Consider the following 24,549-nt stretch of genomic DNA (forward strand, 5'->3'; position numbering starts at 1 on the left):
TGCAGCGTGTCCTGTTTTACCTTTTTTTTTTTTTTTTAATCTCAATATAGTTTTTACACATCTTTTACATTTAAAATGCTATTTTATTAACAATATTATACCAGGTCCTATACTCACTGACAGGATAAACCTATTAGATATTTTACCATTGTACAGTCACAACTAATAGGATGGTTGTGAAGACAAAATATATATATTTTGAAAACAAAATGTCTTTATTTAATGTTTAATAAACAAGATGAGAGTACAGTAGAAGACTTAAGACTCTACAGATTTCTGTGCTGACATTTGATGCTTTATGACCAACTCTCCTTTACTGTTCAAATATGAACCTGCCATTTCTCCTTCTGAAGGTAGTCCATTGGGAAGCTTCAAGGGTTGGATCCTACATAACAAAGTAAAAATATCAGTAGTGCATCACTGATGTGACCTTCAACAGGAGACATGATCATCTTTCATTGTCTTTTTAAAGCAATGTACTGGACTAGTAATACTAGACATTATATAAATGCACTACTACTCTAAACCCTTTGATTATAAGTTAGAGAATGCATTAAAACAGTGTAAGAAAACTCACCTAACCAGGTGTTTAATAATTTTCAGTTGGTTATTCACTGAAGGTGTGTTTTTATGAAGTCTGGGCTCATGAGACTGCAGAAGCAGCAAAAAAATAATTAACAATAAGTGTGCATTAGTCATTCAGGGAAAGTGTCCTGGAATTAAATCACAAGAAAGTTTAACTTTTATTTATGTGGTTATGCTGCCTAAAGCAAAATTGAAAAAACCATGAATGCAAAATGTAGCTCACCTTCATTAAACCCAAACTCTTCACCACCTTTTTCTCCCAGTAAGGTCGCCCCTTTGTGCTCTTGACCCGAGTCACAATGTGGAGTTTATGTGGTTGCTCTGGATCACCTCCATAGATTTCATGTTCTTTAGAACGCTCTTCAAATACCTAGATTGTAGAGACGTTTAAAATGTCAATAAAATAACATGATCGAAGAATCTTTGCAAATTAAACATTTACTACAGAAGTATAAACTGAATAATTTTGCTCTAGTTTCCCCAGAACTTCCCACTAAGGCAGGAAACTATGGTTTTAAAATAACTACAAGAAGCATGGAAAATTATCATTTTAAAACAGAATAAATATCGGCCTTATATAATAAATATAAGTATTAATTTATATATTTGTTGTACAATAGATAGTCATCTGTATACACTTTAATAGGAACACCTATACACTTATGCAGTTATTCCAATAATAATACACCATACACCAGAGTGAATGAAAAATGTGATCTCTGGGACTTTAAACCTTTTTACCATAAGAACATGAATCTTAGACTATTGTGAGAACAGACCTACCAAAACTAGAGACAGTTATTAACTGTTGTTTTCCATTTATCTTATTTTCTGGTGTATGCACAATGTTTTTGAGCTCAGCACAGTTGTAAAGATTGCATACTCGAGTTATGAAGTCTTTCTGGCACATTTTCATCTTACCTCTCTTAACAATAAGGTGCTTCAGCCTGCAAACTCTTTACATACAATGTTTTTGTTTAACTGTGAAAAACACCAAGATCACCACAGATTTTCACCTCCCCATCCTGGTGGCTGATGTGAACATCACCCGAATCTGATGACTGACTGATGAAATAACTGTTTGGCGTGTATATAGCTCAAGATTCAATATTTTTATTTTTCATAAACAAACAGTTATATGCAGAATACTACTTGCAATCAAATGAAAACCCGATCGGCCGCTCAGAAATCTGTAGAAGTGTTTAACATAAAAATCATTTATAAATACTATTAAGAACCTAATGCTTAATCATCTGCATAAACAATAGATTTTTTTATAGACCCACCTGAGGAGGAATGCGAGATCTTGTAAATTTGCTCCGGCACACCATGTATACTGGGAGTGTAGTAGCTTCTGACACATTCTACAATAACAAGTTGACAGTGTATTTGTTAACCTGAAGAAAAGAGCACAATGTAAGAAAACACACAGTTGTATCTGTACCTTTGCCAAAGCACTGACAGACATGAGGACTCGACCCAATCCTGCCATTTCTGCTCTGGATGATGGAGGCTCACATGTATACCAAGGTTATTAGTGTTTTCACTTGTGCTACCCGGAAAATTAAACACGAAACTATTCACTGCACTCAAATATATCGTAAGATTTACTTCACCTAAATCTACTAATGAACAAGATTACAGAAACTATAAACTGTCAAGTGCACAAATCAAACACATTAAGTGCGTAAAGACAAAGCGGAAGCGGAAATAGGTCCCTCCATATAACATGTATTAGGAGTCCGCGTTGAGTATTTTGGGTTCCGTTGCTTAAAAAAAACATATCGTTTTATTTATATTAAACACTGATTCGATACGAAATATTAATTTGCTACTACAATCTATATGATAACTGTACTTTTAAGGGTAATGTAATTTTAAGAGAGTTACTTTACAGTACACCTAGAAGACCAGAGAAATACTTAAGTATTCTATCTGTTATAGGATCTGTGATACGAATCACACAGGATTAGCAATGCACATTTTACATTTTCACGATTACATTACGAAATTATATATAATAAACAGATAATATATATTAAGGAAATGGAAAGTTCAAATAAATTATAAACAACACAGCAGGTGGCGCTAAAATACAATAGCGTTGTTAATTTCTCCTCAATTTTTAGAAGAAGAAGGAGAAGATCTTAACGACCAAATGAATATCAGGAAGTGCTCAGTTCGAGCATCTTTTCCAAGTAGATTTTAATTAGATAAAGCCGATCTGAAACGCAGATACTCAGGAAAGAAGTGAGGAAGAGAGACAGTCATGGCACAGAACACTCTGCCTGGCATGGAAACATCAGCCGTGTCTGTATTAAAGAGAGCTGTAGAGCTTGATCAGAGTTCACGCTTTCAGGAATCTCTCGTGTGCTACCAGGAGGGCATTCAGCTACTTATAGACGTGCTGAAAGGTAAACAAAATCCCCATTTAAAGCATAAACATCCGCCAAACATTAGTAACATTTGTAAAAACCCATTAAATGACTCAAATGTATGAGTATTTATTTATACTATGGTGAGACTGATTTTTATGTCATATGTTCTAACTGTTGGGTTTTCTGAATGAAGTGTCATCATCTATCGAAATCTGTCCTCTTATAATACAAATTCAGATCAGATTTCAGTAAAAGAAACAAACCAATTATGTGTTGTTAACTGATTTAATTCATGATTAATTTAAAATGTAATAAATACAATTGGAAGGAATTAAAATGGTGAAAATCATTTGTATCTTTATATCTTCCATATTTGCTGCATTTGTTATAGTAGCTCATTATTGACATGGGGGGGGGGACTATTTGTTATAGTAGTCACATATACAGTATGTATTGAAGGAGTGTGATAAATGTTTTTTCTTCATTCATCAAACATGTCCTATCCCCAGCAATAAAGGATGAATCCAAAAAGGTCCACTACAGAGAAAAGATAAAGGGTTACATGGACCGAGCTGAGCAGATAAAGGTTCACCTAAACAAAGTGAAAGAAGGTAAAATAAATAAATGAATAGAAAATAAAGATGCATGCTTAGAGCATGTCTCGGTAGCTATCTGAGACCACTGTGTTCTGTAGCATGTTTTTAGCAGATTGTAAACCATTTCATTGCAGACCATCACATGGACTGTTTTGAATGTTTGTTTTTTAACAACTGATAATATTTTCTTTGTTTATTTCTTTCTATCAGAAGGGAAATACCATGAGCAGATTAAAATTGCTGACAGCGACACAGGTTTCAGCTATGAGACTCTTTTCAAGCCATACATTAGAGAAGGACTGACTGAAGTTTGGGTTGAAGACCCTTATATCCGCCATGTGCACCAGGTAACTGCAAAACCAGCCTGCTTTAGTGCACATTAATTAGTTGTTGTTTTTTTTTTTTTTTATCAAGAAAATAACATTGCAGCGTTCTATGTTTCTACTTTGCAGCTGTATAACTTTCTGCGTTTTTGTGAAATGCTGCTAAAGGCCAAATGTAACGTTAAGAAGATTAACCTTCTGACTTCACAAGATGAAGTGAGTCTTGATTAGTTTCTGTATGAGATTTCCAATACTGTAATTATGCTATAAATCTGAATTATTACAGGTTATGCTTTTCAACACAATGTCATTTGTGTAGGATTGCTCCTCACAGCAAGAGAATGCCCTAACAGAAATCCGCCAGTCTTTACAGTGTCAGGATATTTGTCTTGACATTAAATACTCCTCCACTATTCATGACAGGGAGATCAGGTAATACAGATCATACGACTATGTATATGACTACAGATATGACTTCAGATCATACACTATGTTATGATTTTTATTTAATACAAATTAACAAGCATTTGTTTTTTTTGCTCAGATTTGATAACGGTTGGATAATAAAGATTGGCAGAGGGCTGGATTACTTCAAGAAACCTAAGGTAAGACCCATATGAAACACATATTCCTATATCTTATTCTTTATAGTCTCTCTTTTTAGTATCTTGTGGTAAATAGTAATGTAAATGCTTTTTTCTTTAAAGGGTCGATTCTCCATTGGCTACTGTGATTATGACCTGAGAGAATGTCATGAGACTACAGTGGATGTCTTCCATTCAAAACACACAAAGAAGACATGACCAAAAAAAAATGCATTTGCATTTAGGGAATTTGAGTTGCCCTATACTATATACTACTTGCATTATAAGGTTTATACCTGTATTCTATTTTTAACTCTGTTAAGGGTTTGCTATTTATAAATTATTCAGGGTGCTGAGCACTAAGTGCCTAATATATTAATTTGCATTTTACTGACCACCACAGTTACTATTGCACAGCTCACTTTTTCGGCCAAAAACCCCATTTTAAAGGCTCATGATTATAAATATAAGGAAGAATGGTGCATTGTTGTTGTATTTCTTGCCATAAACCATGACCATGCTGTGCAACAAAAAAGTGTGATGGATGTGGCTCTGGAAGAAGTCTAACGAAATGGTCAAAATAAATCTGTAGACTTTTAATTATTTGTAAATATTCTATAGATCTGCCCAACACTACATTATAAATAAATCTTCTGTGACCCTATACACATAGGAGACACCACAAAGTTGAGACCATGCACTGTAATCTCAGGTAACTATGTTTGCAAAGTTCTTTTATTTTTATTTTGTTTTAGCTCTTTTGAGAATCATCTTAAAACCATTCATGCATGTTTCTGAAAGTGCCATGTATATAATTATTAATTTTGTTTTTAAAGCTTCAATTACTATAAAGCCTTACATAATGGACTTTTATATAAGATATGATGCAATGTCATTACCTTATTTGTAATAAAATACTAAACCTAAGTGCAGTGCTTAATTTCTCAAAAATGAATTAACCTGGAGATGATCATCTAGCAAATGGCCAGAGAGAGAAATTTGAAATGTTCGGACCATAAAGTCCAAAGGACCATCCAAATTTTTGTCACTTTCCTTTATGTAAGTTTGTTTTCACCATGACCAATTGGCATCATACATTAGCCATGCGAAATTGCTTTATACAATCTTCTTGGCCGAATATTCGGTGCATCCCTAATTTATATGAATATTTGGGGTCGTTCGAAACGCATTTTCCCTGCTGCTTCTTATTCCGGCTTCCCCCATCAGTGGTCGCCACAGCGGATCATCTGTCTCCATACCCCCCTGTCCTCTACTTCTGCCTCTTTTAAACCAACTACCTGCATGTCTTCCCTCACCACATCTATAAACCTCCTCCTTGGTCTTCCTCTGTTCCTCCTTCCTGGTGGCTTCATCCTCAGCATTCTCCTGCCGATATACCCCATGTCCATCCTCTGCACATTTCCAAACCAATCTCAATTGTGCCTTCTTCACCTTGTCTCCAAAATTACCTACATGCTCTCTGATAAACATATTTCTAATCCTGTCCATCCTCTTCACTCACAACGAAAACCTCAACATCTTCAGCTCTGCCACCTCCAGCTCCGCCTCCTGTCTTTTAGTCACTGCCACTGTCTTTAAACCATACAACATTGCAGGTGTCAAAACAGTCCTATAAACTTTTCCACCCACTCCACCCTGCCTGCACTCTTTTCTTCACTTCTCTAACACACTCTCTATTACTTTGCACTGTTTACCCCAGGTACCTGAACTTCTCCACCTCTTCTTGTCCTCCTCCACATGTACTCTGTTTTACTCCTACTGACTTTCATTCCCCTACTCTCCAGCACGTACCTTCACCTCTCCAGGCTCTTCTCAACCTGCTCCCTACTCTCACAACAAATAACAATATCATCTGCAAACATCATAGTCCACAGAGACTCCTTATCTGACCATGTATGTCAACCTGTCCATTTGCACTGCAAACAAGAAAGGACTCAGAGCTGATCCTTGATTCAGTTTAACTTCCACCTTAAACCAGCCTGTCGTTCCTACTGCACACTTCACTGCTGTCTCACTGTCCTCATTCATGTCCTGCACCACCCTCACATACTTCTTTTACACACCTGACTCCTAATACAATACCACAACTCCTCTCTCGGCACCCTGTCGTTCGCTTTCTCTAAATCTACAAACACACAATGCAACTCCTTCTGGCCTGTAGTTCTCTGTGAAATACCTTCTTTCCTTCATTAAGCTGTATGTTATTAGAGAACTATCACTGATATAAATTGGGAATATTTTGGTATCATTATGTTACAGTGAATTTTTGCTTTTGTACACAATTTATTAAAAAACATTTTTTTTTTTAACCATTTCCTTATTGTACTTATTTTTGCAGATTACAGTCTACAAATTTGTCTGTACCTCTGTGGCTCTACTTTTCTCTGCCAATACACAGTCTAAACTTGGTCACCTCTCTCCTCATTATTAGTTTTTAGACCAACACTCAGCTGGGTTTGCTTATCCAGTACCTCACAAAACCCAGTAGTCCAAACTGCTCTCCAACAGGATAGTTTACCCAAAAATTAAATCATTTACTCACTCTTTTTTCATTACATACCTATATGGTTTTCTTTCTACAGCATAAAAATATTTTGTTAAAGAATGTTGGTAACCAAACATTGCTGGTACCCATTCATTTCTATTGTATGGACACAAAACAATGCAGGTCAAAGGATCCTGCCGTTGTACCCTCCTTCGTCAAAATATCATCGTGTGTTCTAAAAAGGAAAGTCATACAGTTTTGAAATGACAAGAGGTGAATAAATGATAAGAGAATTGTAATTTTTTGTAAACTTTTCTTTTAATAAACATTATTTTAATACATGTTTTTACTAATACAATTTATAGGTGCTAAAACCTTTACATTGACAATGAAGACTTTACACGAACTTTACACTGGGCATAGAAAGGTGCGATAGGGAAAAATATATGGTGTAGTTACCTTCTGCGGTTTCCTCTGCTGGTCCAACGAGACTGGTGTGGAGATTTTTTTTTTTTATTTCCTTCTTTTGGAATCCTGATGTTTGGGGCCATTTCATTTACATATGTTTCCATGTCATTGCCAAGTCTGTTACAAATCATTGTCATTTCATGCAGCATCTTAAATACAAAACATTTGTTTACTTCAGGTGCATATGTTCAAATTACACACTTTCAGCCAAACAAGTTCCTAACGTCAGCATGAACTGGAGGCGATGTATAATATTTTTTTTATCTGACTTGCACAAAATGCAACAAAATGTAAAGTGTTTACTCACAAGCTGTGGCATTCCAAGAAAAGGAACCTGCTTGCAGGCCTCTCCATAATCTTTACTTTTTAGAAAAGAGTGCGCTTTATCCGGTTCTTGACCTCAGAGTACCTGGGGTTGCTTTTATGCAACTCCAGGGTGATGGCATTAAGGTGTTCTTGGAAACTTGTCTTATTCTCAATATTACTTCCAGGTCCAACACAATCTGTGAAAGGAAGACGGTATTGTGCAGTACATCATGATTAATCGAATTCACAGAACAAAATATTTGATTGAAACATCAAACTAATTTATAACTTAAGGAAAACTAAACCAAATACCTCATGTGAACAAGCAGAATCATTATATGCCATTATATCTAGTGGTTCTCTTCTACATTTTGCACTCTGAAATAATGTAAATGTTTAATGATGTAAATCAGTGTTATGGGTTCTTAAAGATATTTCAATGACGTTATAATGTCCAGCTGCTACAATACCGAATGAGTGATTAAATGCTACTCATATGCAAAGTAGATTTATTTTAGTAATTCAATACAAAAAGAGAAACTCATTATATAAATTCATCACACAAAGACTGATATATTTCAAGTGTTTTTTTTTTTTTTCTTTTATTTTGATGATTATGGCTTACAGCTAATATAATCCCAAAATTCAGTATCTCAGAAAATGTTAATATTGTAAAAAAGTTCAATATTGGAGACTTGTGGTATCACACTCTGATCAGCAAATTAAATCCAAACACCTTCAAAGGTTTTCTGAGCCTTTAAATGGCATCTCAGTCTGGTTCATGGGCTACAACTGATGCATTCCTTGTGTCTAACCACTCCTGTACCAGAGACAACGTCAGAGGTGTCAAAGGACAAAAAGGACTGGACTGTTGCTCAGTAAGCCAAAGTCCTCGTTTGATGAAGGAAAATTTTGCTGAAAGATGAAAGAAATTTTTGAAAGAAAGATGAAAGAAAATTTTGCATTTTATTTGGAAATCAAGGTCTCAGAGTCTGGAGGAAGAGAGAAGAGGCACAGAATCCAAGTTGATTGAGGTCCAGTGTAAAGTTTGCACAGTCAGTGGTGGTTGGGGGAGTCATGTCATCTGCTGGTGTTGGTCCACTGTGTTTTATCAGGTCCAAGGTCAGCACAGCCGTCTACCAGGAAGTGTTAGAGCACTTAATGCTTCCCTCTGCTGACCAGCTTTATGGAGATGCTGATTTCAATTTCCAACAGGACTTGGCACCTGCCCACACTGCCAAAAGTACTAATACCTGGTTTAGGGACCATGGTATTCATGTGCTTGATTGGCCAGCAAACTTGCCTGACTTAAACAAAAAGTTATACTTAGTTGAAATGACGTGTTATCTACTGACCATTTATCAACCATGGTTATCTGGGGGGAAAGGGGAACAGAACATAAATAACACTTTACAAACAAAATATGCATTAAACACACTAACAAACTAACTGATAAAATGAGAGACAGGCAAAGGTTCACCAAGCCACTTTTCTAGAACTCACTCTAATGCTGGTATTTTTTTTCGGAGTCTTGTTGATGTTGATAAATGTATTTAATGTGCTGTGATTATGTTTGGTTAATCAGTGAATAATCAGCGCAGTGGGATGCAATCAACCTATTAATTATTTATTTCTCCTTGTTTCGGCTGCTCCCGTTAGGGGTCGCTAGAGCGAATCATCAGGCTCCACTCCACCCTGCACTCTACATCTGCCTCTTTCACGCCAACTACCTGCCTGTCTTCACTCACCACATTGATTGCTTCATTTATTGCTTTGTTTATTAATTACGCCTTTTTAATTAATTGATCAATAAATCAATTAATCAGTGGCGATGACGTCGTTGTCCATTGCGATTTTCCACTCGGTAAGTAGAACAGTTCATTAATATAGATGGGAACAATGCTTAAATTTACGGAACAAAAACTGTCAAAAAGTTGTGTTTAGAACCTTTAGAAGTGCAAGGTAGCAGTTTCGTGATGCAGTAAATCAGAGGTCCCCAACCTTTTTTTTGCGCCACGGACCGGTTTAGTGGCACACTAGATTCTGTGACCATCGTATGTTGTGACCATAGAGGGCGCTGTTGCTAAAATGCAGCTTAAAATAGATCGTCTAGAGAAGTTCGCTACGCAAACAGCGTAAATGCAAACATCGGCGTCCACTGTTCATTAAATGTTGTTGCGAGAACGCGCTTGGAGAACAGTGCCCTCGTGCTGCAAAGAAACAGTTGCATGCGCCATGAACTGTTCATAAAAGACTCATTTACAGTACTTAAAAAAAAAGCTAATCAAATGTTTTTGCCTTCGCTATTCTCATGACTGCTATTTTTAAAACCACCCTAAAAGTTATTTATTAATTAAGGCTAATAAAATGTAGTCAGATGTGGATGCTTAAGACTGTTAATTGTGTATATATTTTTATTTTATTCATTATGTTAACATTATGTATAAAAGTGTTTGTGAATTCGGAAAACATTAGCATTATTGTTATTCGGTAATAAAGTGCTGAATAATATAGTGGAATTCATTATTGTTCTCCATATTCATTCTAGTGATGCATAACTCTCTCTCTCTCATATCCTGAAAAGTGGACTGTAACAGACTTACCGCAGGGTCACCATATTTGATAAGGCACAAATACAGGTTATCAAAATCTGTTTCCTCCCTCTATTTCACATGCAGTGACTAATGTTCTCCATATTCACTGTAGTGATGCCTAACACTCTCTGTATTATATCCTGAAAAATATTTGGGTCTCATTTTAACAGGAATGTCAACACCCCTACCCCCCTCCCCACCCCCATTTCACACAGAAAGCTTGCCCTTTTTTGTCTCTTTTATTGTTTTTTTTTATTTTATTTATTTATTTTTTTTAACGTTTTTCTAAAGTTATTTTTTTAAAGTTGGAGATCTTTAAATATGGCAGCATTACATTTTTCCTTCACTTCAACCAGGAGTCTAAAACCTGTTTCAGCATGATAACAAAGCCAGCTATATAATATGACAAAGCCAGCTACACTGTAAAAAAATAAATAAAAAATCTGTAAAAGAACAGTAAAAAGACTGGCAGCAGGGCTTCCAGAGATAATCCATTAAATTACAAAAATTACCATTTCACAAAATTACTAGCAAAAAACTGTAAAAATACAGAATAGACTTTATGGTTAAAAGTACTTAAATTACAGAATATTACTGTAAAAAAATTTTAACTATAGAAAAACAACCAACTGTCAGGTTAATCACCATAAATTTAAGGATTTAATTTATTTTATAAAACTGAACTGTCCATTTACATTAATTTATTGTAAAAGTATAGTTTTCCTCATGTACAATACCGATGAAATAAATCCAGAAAGCACATATTTGAAAAAGGTTTGTATATTTAATCTCTGTAAATTAAAAGGCATTTACTGTATTTACAGTATAATGATATACAGATATCATTAATTACAATAATCAATAAATGTATAAAAATATACTCAATTTATAATACACAGGCAAATGTCTGTAGATACATTTTAATATTTCATTTTCCAGACATATTACAGTTGAACATTTTTGGACAGTAGAGCAATGAGCTTATAAAAGGAACCTGCACATTCACAGTATTAATAATTGAACAGAAGCACTGTATGTCAAGTTAAATAAACAATCCAATTATAGAAAATAAGTAAGAGCATGCAAAAATACCTACATTAAATGGCAATTGCTGTATACCTTTATACATTTACAATGACATTTTATCCAAAGCAACATACCAAATCCAAGTTAGTCTAACACAGTAGACACAGCAGTTAGTATATATATAGTATATATATATATATATAGAGAGAGAGAGAGTGATGTGCACTCTTCAGCTTGTTGAAGATCAGTCTCAGTGGATTAGCTGCAGAGGCTTGGTAGTAGATGCTGGAAAGTCTGCTAAGAGAGCAATACAACAGTCCAGTTTGGAGAGAACTAGAGCTTGGACAGGGAGTTCTGTAGCATGGCCCAAAAGAAAGAGTCTGATCTTCATAATGTTGTACAGGGCAAATCTGCAGGATCGGGCCAGTGCAATATATATATATATATATATATATATATATATATATATATATATATATATATATATATATACACACACACGTGTCAACAATAACACCAAAGTTAGGTCAGCTGAAAACATGAGCAGTTCTGTCTTGGCAGGGTTGAGTTGATGATCATTCAACATACAGCAAGATATTTCTGTCCAGGAGGCAAAGATGAGAGCAGCAACCGTTGGGACATATAGCTGAAATATGTGTGTGTGTGTGTGTGTGTGTGTGTGTGTGTGTGTGTGTGTGTGTATGAGTGAGTGAGTGGGTGAGTGAGTGAAAAAGAGTTGTTATTACAATAGCAGTAATATGAAAAGCCATGTTTTCAAATGGACAAGATCCCGGATACAGGCGGCCGAAATGTGCTTTCTCCGCAGGGTGGCTGGGCGATCCCTTAGAGATAGGGTGAGAAGCTCAGTCACTTGGGAGGAGCTCAGAGTAGATCCGCTGCTCCTCCACATCGAGAGGGGTCAGCTGAGGTGGCTCGGGCATCTGTTCCGGATGCCTCCTGGACGCCTTCCTGGGAAGGTGTTCCGGGCGCGTCCCACTGGGAGGAGACCCCGGGGAAGACCTAGGACACGCTGGAGAGACTATGTCTCCCGGCTGGCCTGGGAACGCCTTGGTGTCCCCCCGGAAGAGCTGGAAGAAGTGTCTAGGGAGAGGGAAGTCTGGGCATCTTTGCTTAGACTGCTGCCCCCGCGACCCGGCATCGGATAAGCGGGAGAAGATGGATGGATGGATGGATGGATGTTTTTAAATGACAGACCCATTGTCATGACTTACAAATGTTTGGGAATCCCTAACAGAACCTGCAAAAATGTGAATAATTTTAACAAAAGAGGGATCATACAATATGCATGTTATTTTATATTGAGTATTGTCCTGACTAAGATATTTAACATCAACGATGTTTCCATATGGTCCACAAGTCAAAACATGTCTAAAATTATTAAAATGGTTTATAAAAGGTCTGAATGGTTATAAATGGTTATATAGATGATCTACGATTGTTCTTTTGTTTTGTGACGGTTGTTCATGAGTCCCTTTTCTGTTCTTTCCAGCAGTGACTGATTTTGAGATCCACCTTTTCACACAGAGAAGAACTGAGGAACTCAAACACAACTATTTAAAAAGGTGCAAACATTTACATTTAATGCTCCAGAAGGAAATAATGCATTAAGAGTTTAGAGCTGGGGGTGAAAACTTTGAATTTGAAGATCGAGGTAAATTGTACTTAATTTGCCTTCCAGGAAATATGCAAGTATCTTCTTTTCTGAAGGGCAGTACTAAATGGAAAAGAAATACATTTAATAAAACAAGAAAACTCTTGACATTGTTTTATTGCTTGTAATTCATCATGTTTCTTTCTGTAGCATCAGTGAATGTTTGCACCTTTTTTACAGTTTTTTTACAGAGTCACTTAATTGCCCTCAGTGTGAAAAGATTGATCTTAAAATCATACAGTCACTGCTGGAAAGTGATTAAAATATGCAAAAGTTTTTTTCTGAAGAACAGTGCTCAGTTTTAAGGGATAGTTCACCCAAAAATGAAAATTCTGTCATTCCAAACACACAAAACCTTTGGTTATCTTTACAATAGAAATTAAGGTATTTTTGATGATATCAGAGAGCCATCTGACGCTCCATAGACAGCAACACAACTGAAACAATCCAGATCCAGGAACAGTAAAAACATTGTATCAACTTCAGTATTGTGACGTTACGAGAACACTTTTTGCGCAAAAAAAACCCCAAAATAACAATTTACTCAACTATTTTTCTCCCCTGACTTATGTCTTCTGCCATTTTAGAAAGTTTCACTGAGTATGCATACGCTTTCCTCTAGGCGTAAACAACCGTAGATTACGTACATGCACATGCTTTCACTAGGCTATAAACAAGGTCAAACAAGACCTTGAATGGAAGACAAGAATAGTAGATTAAATATATTACCCAGGACAGTACTAAATAAAAACTAACATGCATGATGTATGATCTCTCTATTTGTGTTAAAATTATTCCTATTTTTACAGATTTTGCAAAAGATTCCCAAACTTTTAAAATGCTACTGTAGGTACAAGGAAAAAAGAAGTGTTGTGTTGTGTTCTAAGTAATGAACCTAGAGGCACCCCAGTTACATGTTGCAACTTACTGTACAAACCTAACCCTGACACCCTGAAGGACATACCTGAGAGGTAAGACTTGGACAACTGGAGTGAGGTTCCAAAGACACGGACAATCAGGTGGATAATTGTTCCAAAAGCCGCAAATAAATTCAGCAAAACGAGCACAGATGATTTAAAATTTGCTGGAGTCACAGAGCTTTAATAACAAAGAGCAGGACAGTCTTAGTTGAGTGGCCTCTTTGGAAACCAGACTAGTACAGGAGGTTGCTCTGTGTGAGAAAGCACAGCTTCAACATGACTCAGTCATTAAATGAACACAAATGTCTGCTGCAGTGTTTTATGATGAAATGTTTGTTTTTTTATATAAAAAAAAATACAATATACTTCAAGGACTTTTTTTTTCCCAATTCTAGACCCATATTACATGTATTCATGGTCGCAGTTAACCCACAAAAGTAATGTAAATTTAATGTAATATTAGTTATTATACCTTGACTTCAATAACGGTTCCAAAATGTTCAAACTTTTATACCCTTTGTTGCCTCACCACAGCCAATCACAGCACTTGATTCAGGCATATCAAGCATTCTGCATTCTTACTTTTGGTATTAAACAACAAGACATTTTGGTTTCAAAGCAATTCGGTCAGTGCCTAAGTAGTATTAAAAACGATCTTCAGCCGTACTCTAAGCCCTCACCCTCATCACCCATGCATAAAGATGAAACTACTACAACAAATAATAACAACAACAAAAAAGTTGATTTGTGCTACACACCTTTGGCATGCTTTTCTGCTTGGTGTCTGCTGAGACTCCTTCCAATCATTATTGGTGACAAAATTAAAGACACTCAAGATCAGGTATGGCTACTAGGGATAATGCTGAAGGAAGTAGTTGAGCTAGTCTGTTCGCCTAAAATTACTGTTGCTCAAGTTAGTTTCCTTAAGGTCCACATTCAAGAATATCTTGAAACAAGCATCTGTTTCCATCTGACAAATTGAAACCAAAGCATCACTACCTTCTACATTACCCATCACTGATCATGAAGTTTGGCCCTTTTGTTCACTTATGGACATTGAGGTTTAAGAGTAAACACTCATATTTCAAGCGGTGTGTGAGGAGGACACAAAACTTTACAAATGTTTGCAAGAGTCTTGCAAACAATCACCAGTTACTTCAGTCCTACATGAATTCCAGCTCCTTCTTTTCTCCAGTTTTGCAAGTGAAAGACTCCTTCCCTTATCGTGCTGACTTTTATAGCAGCAAGCTACGCAATGCTGTTGAGGCAGGCTTGGTCACAACTGAACATGACGAGTCTCTGGAATTTGGACAACTTGAGCTTGTTTTGATGAAAGAAAACAAATGTGTATTTTCTTGTGATGCCACACTCATCATTTTACATGTCGGCGTATGGACTCCATAAAATTGGTGAAGCTTCCATGAATATGGTTTGCATTAATGCTGATCGGTGTCTCAGTTTTTATCCACTGCCAGCATACAGTCTGTTTGGAAAGAAAGTAATATCCCTGAAGCATGCCATTTTGGACCTGTAGCTGTTTCATTTTCACTGATCATTGATTTCCCCTTTTAGCCATGAATGATATAGCCACTCTTATTAAAGAAGCACTACCAATGTGTAACACACCAGACAAATTGCAACCCATTTTGGATGCCTTCCAAAATCTTGGAGTGGAAACAGTTGATGATATGGAGCTTGTCCAGAAGGATGACCTTGCGGGACTGCTCAAACCCATTCAAGAAAGGAAGCTTCTTGCTTATGTAAACAGTAAGTAAGACTACTAGCAATAAATGTGTCTGTGTGTTTTTTAGGTGCCTGGTCAGCTTCAAGCCATCCAAAGATGGAGGAAAATTTCCCACTCTCAACCGAGACTACTGTAACACCTTGGGTTGGCACAAGCCCAAAGCCAAGCCCAATCCTAAGCTTAACTGTACCTGGTACATCACAAGGCTCATTTTTATCCTCTATGTCTCTATGTTTATTTATATAAATGAAAAGATCACATGTTAAATATTGACACGTTGTGTAAAATATATAAAATGTGCACCATTATTCAACATCAGTGTTACTTTTGTAAATTGCAACAGCTATCAAAGATCCTTAACACAAACACTTTGGATTTGATGACTTTGCCCCTGTGGCACTACCATATCAAGTAAAAACCAGCATTACGAAAATGGCATGCATCAGTTAACATAACAGAAAATGACAGATGATCAGTTAAACTGTGTACACCCATCTTGGTAAGATGAATGCATCTCTAACATCTGTCAACAATTATATGTTTTCTAGACCCTAGGAGGATGATATGAGCCAGCGTTGGACTAGGGTAACCCGTGGAAGGAATTGAAGTGTTTTGTCGGTTGGCAATATTGATGGTTTTAAGTGCAGGTTGGTTTTTTATTTTATTTTATTTCATTTCATTGCTTTTATTAATTTGATGCTTGTTTTAAAAAAGCTAATTATTTTGAGTTCTTTACATTTTAACATTTTTAAACAGTAAGGTTTTTTCCAGTAAAAAAAATGGGAACTTTCCATACTGGACCAAGGCTTTATTCTTAATTTAAAAAAAAGTTTGTAGTACCGTAATTTCCGGACTATTAAGCCAACCCTTATATAAGCCGCACCCACGGAATTTGACAAAGATTTTTATTTTAAACATAAATAAGCCGCACCTGTCTATAAGCCGCAGACCCAGACTCAACGCGTTACAACGGCTTGCATCTAAACAGTAGCCCACCAAGAAAGTCATTGTTCACTGTCTTCCTCCTTCCTTTCACAACTATTTCTCTCGGGAGTTTTTCTTTTGGCATCGCCGTGCGTTTAAAAAAATCACAACCGGTGGAAGCTTTTCTCCCGATGCCGTGCAGCTCAGAACACAGGTGAAGTGTGTTTTTTCATGCCCGGTTGTTTTCAGCGTGACGAATGATTCGCATTTCCTGTTGACAGTCCGAGTGAGCGGCAGGTCAAACGTCAGAGGAACCTCATCCATATTTATGAAGTGGTGCGGCCTGATTCAGTGGGAGCGTGATTTAATATAAAGAGTTTCATTGGTTTACCTGAACCCGTTCGGCAATTTCATTAGTGTAATGTTTTGGTGCTCAGTTTTTTGGCTTGAAGTTTGTGAAACCGGAAAAAACCCAGGAAAAATCCATAAATAAGCCGCTTCGTTGTTTAAGCCGCGGGGTTCGACGCGTTGGGAAAAAAGTAGCGGCTTATTGTCCGGAAAAACGGTATTAGGCAGCAAGTGAACATTTTGTACTCAAAGTTGATATTAGAATAAAAAATAAAAAAAAGAGCACAAGGATTTGATTGAGTTTGACTGTTCATACTATTTTTTAAAAAGGATCTTATGATTATTATAATTTATATTATTATATCCCCCCCCCCAGATGACAATTTTTTTTTACATTAGACACAGGGGATCCAGCAATGTGAACAAATTTAAAGTTGTTTGCTGTGCAGAAGAGGCTGACACGCTGTTTCATGAGTTTCATAGCAGCAACATAGGTGCACATTTTGGCCAGCTTAAAATTAAACATGCCATTTCTCAGCGGTACTACTGGCCTGGCATGTTAGCAGACATAGAGAAATGGGTAGGCTTATGCACTGTATCAACATTTCCCTCATTGACTTCATAAATTCAATACCTTTTTATTTATATAGTAATAAAAAAAATTCATATAATTTAAAAGTCCAGGTATCACAGTGTACAGTGTGCCATAATAATAAAGATATAAAGCTGAAGACAGACCGCAAACCAATCAAGGTAAGAAGAGCAAACTTTTAAAATTAAATCATGATATAATAATATAATTTTTACACTTTATTTCTTGATATTTATAAAATATGTAAAATCTTAATTTCCTAATAATCATAACCATTTTCAATTCATGTCTGTTTTTGCAGGTCAAGACTCCATTTGAACTGGTTGGAATGGACTTAATTGGAAAGTTGGCCGAATCTGACCAGGAAAATCAGTATATATGTGTGATAATAGATTATTGCACGAGATGGGCACAGGCATATCTCCTTAAATCAAAGTCTGCTGCAGAAGTTACACAATCCATATAAAAATTTGTTTAGCAACTTGGAGTGCCAAAACGAATTTTAACAGATCAAGGCAGAGAGTTTGTCAACACAGTAAGTAAATTCTGCTTCACAAATATTTTTATTTATGGAATGTTCTTTGTTGTGTAAACAGTTTTGGATAAAATGAAAAAACCTGTTTTTAACATATTTATATAAATATGAATAAATATCTTCTGTAGATCAACACTGAGGTCTGCAAAATGCTTGGCATAAAAATAAGTCTTTGTGCCCCATACCACCCTCAGACCAACGGATTGGTGGAGAGGCTCAATGGCACTTTACGGAAGTGAAGAATGCATCCACAACAGTTAATAAACATAATTACATAAGAATTACATAAGATTCATTTGTTTTTCTATACATGGTACCTGTTTAGATTCAGGAAACACCTAGTCCTTGATGTTTTTTAGATTAATGCATGTTCCTTTTGTTTAAATTCAACAAAAGAGGTGAATAACACAAACACACAAGAATTTCACAGTGAATCGCTGAAAGCATGTTCTGTAGATAGAATAGTCCAAATGTGAAATTTTTGTATTTAACAGCTGTATGTTATGTAAGACAGAAAACAGGAGATATAATATAGTGGACTGTCTCAATTCCATAGTCAAACATGGAGATGGAAGTTGTAATGGGTTGGGGTTTTGGAGCATGGAGGGTTGGGGATACCAAGGTACATTTTCATCATGCTATTCCATCTGGAATGCGGCTCATTGGAAACGAGCTCTGTAATCATTTTTTAGAGAGCAAACAGTTGGCTGGAATGTTATCTATCATGGCCAGTTACCACAAGAAAGACATTTTTAATTTGTGACGAACAACACTTTGGCAAGTTTTACAGGAGGCATGGCAAAGTATTTCAGCTGAATGTTTGGAGAAATGAACTATCCAGATGCAGAATCCAGAGTTGTGATGTCAAAGAATGTCATTATGCCTGCAGAAACAAAGACAGTCATTTCCAGGAAGTGTCCTTTCCAGGAAGTCACAGGAAAAACAGACTTTTAATACACTTTTTTTTTTTACAGTCTATATAACAGTTTGTCAACTGTTACCTCGTCTGCCACCATTATCTTCACAATTTTTGGTACATTACGTTTAATAACCGAATTGTGTCCCTTCCACCCTTCTTTTTTTTAATTATCAAAAATAATAGCAAGATTCAACCAGATTCATCATGGTATAGGCTGGCCAGGCTTGGTGTCAGGGATTCCCCTGCCACGCCCCCCTCGGTAGCTGTCAGGTATTCACTCTGCCACGCCCCCCTCGGTAGCAGTCACGCTGCCTCGTTATCCCGTGCCTCCCTTGAATGCCGACAGCTTTGGATCATTAAAGATTAGACTATATAAACTCATGTTCTCGAGTCACAGAAATGTTTTTGCATGAGCTTACTTTGTCTGTGTATTTCCACATTCATAATTACTATTAGCTTATAATACATTTTTAGTTTTGTTCTGTATTTCAGGTGACAAATAAGTGGGCTTCTCCTGTGGTCATAGTGAATGATACTGATGAAGTAGATTCTGTTAAAGACCATTCCAGTGTGCAAACAGATGATGATGTTCCAAAGCTTAGAAGAACCAAAAGCATTTTGTTATGACCCTTCACTCTATTAATATCAATAATTAGTTGAAAGACTGAAGTAACTCACTATTTGCAGAAAAAAATGATTTCTTTGATAAGTTGTACGATACAAGTAATAGTGACAATCCTGAGAATATTTCCACTTTGAAGTCTAAAATGGCGAAACTGTTTCCGTCTGGTAAGCTTTATTTTTATTCTTTAATATATATTATAACTTAAAGCATAGCACCATGCAAACTTAGCGTGTGTGGCAAGTCTCCCATTAAGAGCACAGGCAAGTCTTCCGGTCAGAGCGCAAGCAAGTCTCCCGGTAAGAGCAGAAGCAAGTCTCCCGGTAAGAGCACACACTTCAAATTTTCCAGCCAGTTTGGGTCCAAGTTTTGCCAATTCGAATCCATTCAGAGCAGAATATTTGAAAGAAGTCATGACCCCATTCAAAGATTTCCTGATAGCAAAGCTGGCATCAATGAAGAGGAAGTGGTCCAAACCTGTAGTACTACCTAAGCGGCACACTTCAGTGTCTCTTGAAAAAGAAGACTGTATCTATGTTGGCACAGTTTTAAAGACTAAGGATGGTGCAAGAAGATATAACAAGAAGCATCACTACTTCTTTTGTGGACAGGTGGTACAAAAAATGTCAAGACACTTGTTGCGTAAACACAGTGATAAACTTGATGTTGCAAAAGCATTTAGTCTCCCAAAAAATTCTAAACAAAGGCGAATGTGATTAGACCTTATTCGAAATAAAGGGAACTTTAAATATAACACTGTAGTTTTGGAGAGCCAGGAAGGTAAACTTATTCCATAGAAGCAACCAAAGAAGCAAACTGAGGGACAAGAATTCATTCATTGTGTGTACTGTTATGGTTTGTTTAAAAGAAGAGCAATGTGCAGTCATTTTCAGTCCTGCAAATTCAAGCCTTAGAAATCTAAACCGGGTAAAACAAGAGTTGAAGCATTGTGTATTTTTGCGGAAGGTGCTCCAGCAGGTTTTTCTGATGCATACTGGCAGTTTTTAAGTGCCATGAATCAAGACATAATTTCAGTTGCTATTAAGCCAGACAGTCACATTCTTGAGTATGGTTATAGGCTGTTCGAGAAGAATAAAAAATTTAAGAGCCAGCACCGGTATGTTCGTCAAAAACTGAGAGAACTTGCAAGAGTGGTACTGGAAACAAAAAATTTTACATCTGTGAAGACTGTCGCTGAACTAATGAAACCTGACATGTATTGTTATGTTGTCAATGCTGCAAAACACCTAGCTGGATTCAGTGATGAAACCGGAAAATATCTGCATCCATCTCTTGCTCGGAAACTTGGCCACAGCTTGCATGCTTTAGCAATGTTTATTAAGTCTGAAGGATTGAAGAGAAATGATAAACAAACTGTCCAAGATGCTGATGATTTCATCCAGCTTTAAAAGAAAGTTGGAAATTTGATATAGCGAGCCAGGCCCTAACTCAGCTTAATCAAGCCAAATGGAATGCTCCTCAACTGCTACCATTAACACAGGATGTTCAAAATCTTCATTTCCATTTATCTGTAAAACAGCAGCAATACTGTGTGGTTCTGAGGAAAAAATTATTTTATTTGCATTGCCGCATTCTCGTAAAAGCCTCAGGGGTTACATTTGCCTCAAGGAGTTTGAGGAAGAATGTGAAAAACTAAAAAATCCAAGAGTTTTAACTTCTACAAAGCTCAGGAAACATATTGCAACCCTCTCGACCGTTCTGAATCACAAGAACAATGAACTCAATCAATTAGCAGATTTCCTTGAGCATAACATTGATGTCCATAAGGAGCACTACCGTCTTCCAGAAGGCACGCTTCAAATAGCGAAAATAAATAAAATACTTCTGGCTTTGGAATAAGGATATTCTAGAAATTACCATTTTAGAGACTGTTGACAAGGAGGATTCACAAGAAGATATTTAAGGTTTGTGTCTTTTTTTTTTATCTATTTTTTATTGGTTATTGATTAAATGGTCTGTATTGGATGATAATTCTTAATACTGCATATAAATTTAGTTTGTGCCTTGTTTTTGTCTGCAGGTTTCCCTACTGATGTAGTTATGCAAGAAGCACAGGGATTAGGAGATGAGGCTACAGTGCTGCCCCTGCTAGAAGGTACCTACACTCTGCCCAAAATCAGAGTAAATCAAAGGTTACTTTAGTGGAATAAGTAGATTGGTGACCAGTGTATTAAATAGTAATACATGCAATACACTGAATTATAATCTTATAAAATCTATATTGTGGATCACTGCAAATTGATTTCTTTTATAGTAAGAAGAAAAGTAATTCATCAAAATCTTTATCCAGCCTATTTTCTAAAGCCACTTCGTTAATACAAAATTTCATATTTTAAACTTCATATTAAAAAGCTGCGCAGTTAATCGAAAAGTAGCTGTTAACTACTAATAGTTGATTGAAGTAAGATTGTTAATAATTACTTGATAGTTTTTTGATGATTGGTAATGACTAATAACGTATCTTATTGTTAATCAATATTATAAATAATCAATTACTATTAGGTAAATGGCATAAATAAACTATTAAGTAATGGCAATGTTGCTTTTAGAAAACATTTTAAAATAGTATTCAACATTTCTATCTTGTATTGTGTAAACTATTTTCTGTGCCAGTGTGCCAGATGGACATCAGATCAGGATATGAGGCCCAGGCAGAAGTTCCCTCCTCTGTCCAAAACAAGACCAAGTCATCCAGAAAAAGAGATGAGTTTAGAAGAGTGAAAAAGATTGTGTCAGGTATCCACCTGCCACGCCCCATTCGGTGGCTGCCATGCCTCTGCTCTCTCATTGAAGCTCCCGGCTTCAATCACACACACCTGGGACTCGTTAAACACTCATCCCCAGCTCCTACACATGGGCGTAAATCCCCGGGGGGACGGAGGGGACATGCCCCCCCATTCAAAAATTAAGGAGACAAAAATTATTTAGGGACAGGTAGAGCAGGGTCAATCAGATGTACAGTGTCAGGTAAGTGTGTTGTGCTTTTATTGAAGGGATAATGACAATTTTTTGTGGGGTGAACCATTTCTTTAATGTTTTCGGAGTTGTGGCTGTCCAGCAGATGAACATCATGGGCTCACTAATTTACAGTATGATCTGTCAATTTAACAAGTGAAATATAAACAAGTTAGTTATTATGAGTACGGAAAACATCTTTTCCTGCATTTTTTCTGCTTCAGGAGTCAGTCTGTTCTGAGACAGTGAGAGTAGAGGTAGGGGCAGATTCAAAACCAGGGAGGGAGCCAGAGACAGCAGAACAAAGAGAAGATATTGCCAGCACCAGAACAGGGAGCACAGTTTTTAGTTTCGTTAGTGCCTGCACAAAGCCCTACCAACCACCTCCCCAGGGTATCGAAAAACAAATACTTTCAAATAAGTAATTGACATTTCAAGAGAAATCGTATCAAGACTTTCCATGGCTACATTACAGTCCAACAGTGAAAGGGGTCTTATGTTTTTACTGCAACAAAGGTGTTTCAAACCAGTCCTCTTTAGGTCATAGACCTGATGCTGCTTTCGTTAGTACAGGCTTTAGAAATTGGAAGAAAGCCATTGAAAAAGTTACATCACACCAGACCTCTCAAGCCCACCAACATTATGTGACTGTCACTGCACCTCAGCCAAACCCAGTCAGTGCCCAGTTATCTAGTGCATGGTATAAACAGCAGGAGGTGGCAAGACATTGCTTGAGGAAAATTGTTAGCTCTATGCGGTATGTGGCAAGGCAAGGACAATCGTTAAGAGGCCATACTGAAGAAAGTGGAAATCTGTATCAGCTCATAAAACTTAGGGCAGAAGAGGCTGATCTAGTTTTATTAAAATGGTTAACAGATCGTGCCACTGCATATGTAAGCCCTAAATTGCAGAATAAAATCCTAAATATTATGGGCTATACAATAATCCAATGGGATTGTAAGTGAGATTAGGCCTCCAGCCCTTGTTCAGTTTTCTGTAATAGTTGATGGCACCCAGGATATTTCTGGTATTGAGCAGGAAAGTGTCTGTCTGCGCTATGTGGACCATGACCTTATGTCACACGAGGAGTTTATTGGCCAACAGGCCAAGGCATTGCCAAAATGGTTACTGATGTGTTGTTGAGGCTTAATCTGCCAATGTCTGCTTTACGTGGGCAAAGTTACAATGGTGCCTCCAACATGGCAGGAAAGTACAGTGGTGCACAGGCAGTAGTGAAGGAGCAGCAGCCATTAGCCCTCTATGTGCATTGTGGGGCACATTGTGTCAATTTAATCATACAGGCTGGCTGCTCAGTCTCCCCAATGATCCGGGACTGCCTTTCTTGGGTCCATCAGTTGGGCATCCTTTTCAACCATTCAGGAAAATTTAAGAGAATGTTTGAAAACATAGTTACCTCTGGAAATGAACCCATCACCACACTGAAACCTCTATGTCCAACCAGGTGGACCATGCGTAATTCTGCTATAATAGCTGTGCTAGGGCAGTATGAGCGGGTCCTTGTTAGTCTAGAAGAGATGGCAAAAAGTGCATCTAGGACAGCTTCAACTGCCAGTGGCTTATTTGAGCGCTTTAGTAAAGGTAAGACTTTGTTGGGTCTTACACTTTCTTCTGCTGTTGTTGGAGAACCTGAGTGCCTAAACATTTCACTGCAGAAGAAGACCCAGACTGTCTCTGGTATGCAGGATGCAGTAGATTGTGTACAATCCTACCTTCAGGGAAAGAGAAATGACAAGAGCTATCTTGAATTATTCGAGAAAGCTACATCATTGGTAAACTCCATGAAATTAGTTGACCCTATTGAGACAGCAAATTCAAGGCGTTTTGCTGGCAAAGCAGTGGACCATTACAGGGCAGAGTTCTTTAAAGTATTGGATTGTGTGGAGGTTCAGTTTGGTGAGCGTTTTAACCAA

At 37.0% G+C, this 24,549-nt stretch overlaps 3 protein-coding genes and 1 long non-coding RNA gene across 5 annotated transcripts; 2 read left to right on the top strand and 2 right to left on the bottom strand.

The window, feature by feature from the left end:
- Positions 1 to 214: 214 nt before the first annotated feature.
- Positions 215 to 2,356, bottom strand: mrpl30 (mitochondrial ribosomal protein L30). Its single transcript, XM_083536650.1, has 5 exons — positions 2,030 to 2,356; positions 1,872 to 1,949; positions 809 to 955; positions 578 to 651; positions 215 to 385 (listed from the first exon to the last, which is right to left on the bottom strand). Exons 1-5 carry the CDS (start codon positions 2,075 to 2,077, stop codon positions 259 to 261), a joined length of 474 nt encoding a protein of 157 aa, XP_083392776.1. The 5' UTR covers positions 2,078 to 2,356; the 3' UTR covers positions 215 to 258.
- A 205-nt stretch (positions 2,357 to 2,561) lies between these two features.
- On the top strand, positions 2,562 to 5,393 carry mitd1 (MIT, microtubule interacting and transport, domain containing 1). Of its 2 annotated transcripts, none has more exons than XM_083536648.1 (7): positions 2,562 to 2,999; positions 3,473 to 3,574; positions 3,770 to 3,906; positions 4,012 to 4,098; positions 4,202 to 4,314; positions 4,427 to 4,487; positions 4,590 to 5,393. In XM_083536648.1, the coding sequence occupies exons 1-7, from the start codon at positions 2,855 to 2,857 to the stop codon at positions 4,683 to 4,685; spliced, it is 741 nt and encodes a 246-aa protein (XP_083392774.1). In that variant the 5' UTR covers positions 2,562 to 2,854; the 3' UTR covers positions 4,686 to 5,393. The 2 variants fall into 2 exon arrangements, with proteins under 2 accessions (XP_083392774.1, XP_083392775.1); XM_083536649.1 differs by having other exon boundaries at positions 2,712 to 2,999; positions 4,051 to 4,098.
- A 6,482-nt stretch (positions 5,394 to 11,875) lies between these two features.
- LOC310723175 lies at positions 11,876 to 14,515 on the bottom strand. The gene is made up of 3 exons (XR_014532608.1): positions 14,431 to 14,515; positions 14,003 to 14,209; positions 11,876 to 12,012 (listed from the first exon to the last, which is right to left on the bottom strand). It is a non-coding gene; the product is annotated as an uncharacterized lncRNA (long non-coding RNA).
- Positions 14,516 to 17,405: 2,890 nt separating this feature from the next.
- Positions 17,406 to 22,572, top strand: LOC310723587 (uncharacterized protein; the record flags this gene model as incomplete). The annotated part of the gene is made up of 6 exons (XM_083536850.1): positions 17,406 to 17,727; positions 17,868 to 18,101; positions 18,230 to 18,336; positions 19,513 to 19,809; positions 21,684 to 21,758; positions 22,277 to 22,572. The coding sequence occupies exons 4-6, from the start codon at positions 19,788 to 19,790 to the stop codon at positions 22,570 to 22,572; spliced, it is 393 nt and encodes a 130-aa protein (XP_083392976.1). The 5' UTR covers positions 17,406 to 17,727; positions 17,868 to 18,101; positions 18,230 to 18,336; positions 19,513 to 19,787.
- Positions 22,573 to 24,549: the final 1,977 nt, after the last annotated feature.

The sequence above is a fragment of the Silurus aristotelis genome (assembly GCF_946808225.1).
Source record: "Silurus aristotelis genome assembly, chromosome: 3".
Classification (NCBI taxonomy): domain Eukaryota; kingdom Metazoa; phylum Chordata; class Actinopteri; order Siluriformes; family Siluridae; genus Silurus; species Silurus aristotelis.

Bases quoted from the DNA above. Each gene is read 5' to 3' on its own strand.
- mitd1 (XM_083536648.1), top strand. From the start codon at position 2,855: ATGGCACAGAACACTCTGCCTGGCATGGAAACATCAGCCGTGTCTGTA. The intron at 4,315-4,426 runs GTAATACAGATC...TTTTTTGCTCAG, and splicing joins ATTCATGACAGGGAGATCAG to ATTTGATAACGGTTGGATAA. The intron at 4,488-4,589 runs GTAAGACCCATA...TTTTCTTTAAAG, and splicing joins ATTACTTCAAGAAACCTAAG to GGTCGATTCTCCATTGGCTA.
- mrpl30 (XM_083536650.1), bottom strand. From the start codon at position 2,077: ATGGCAGGATTGGGTCGAGTCCTCATGTCTGTCAGTGCTTTGGCAAAG. The intron at 1,950-2,029 runs GTACAGATACAA...TTGTTATTGTAG, and splicing joins CTGTCAGTGCTTTGGCAAAG to AATGTGTCAGAAGCTACTAC. The intron at 386-577 runs GTGAGTTTTCTT...TTTGTTATGTAG, and splicing joins ATTATTAAACACCTGGTTAG to GATCCAACCCTTGAAGCTTC.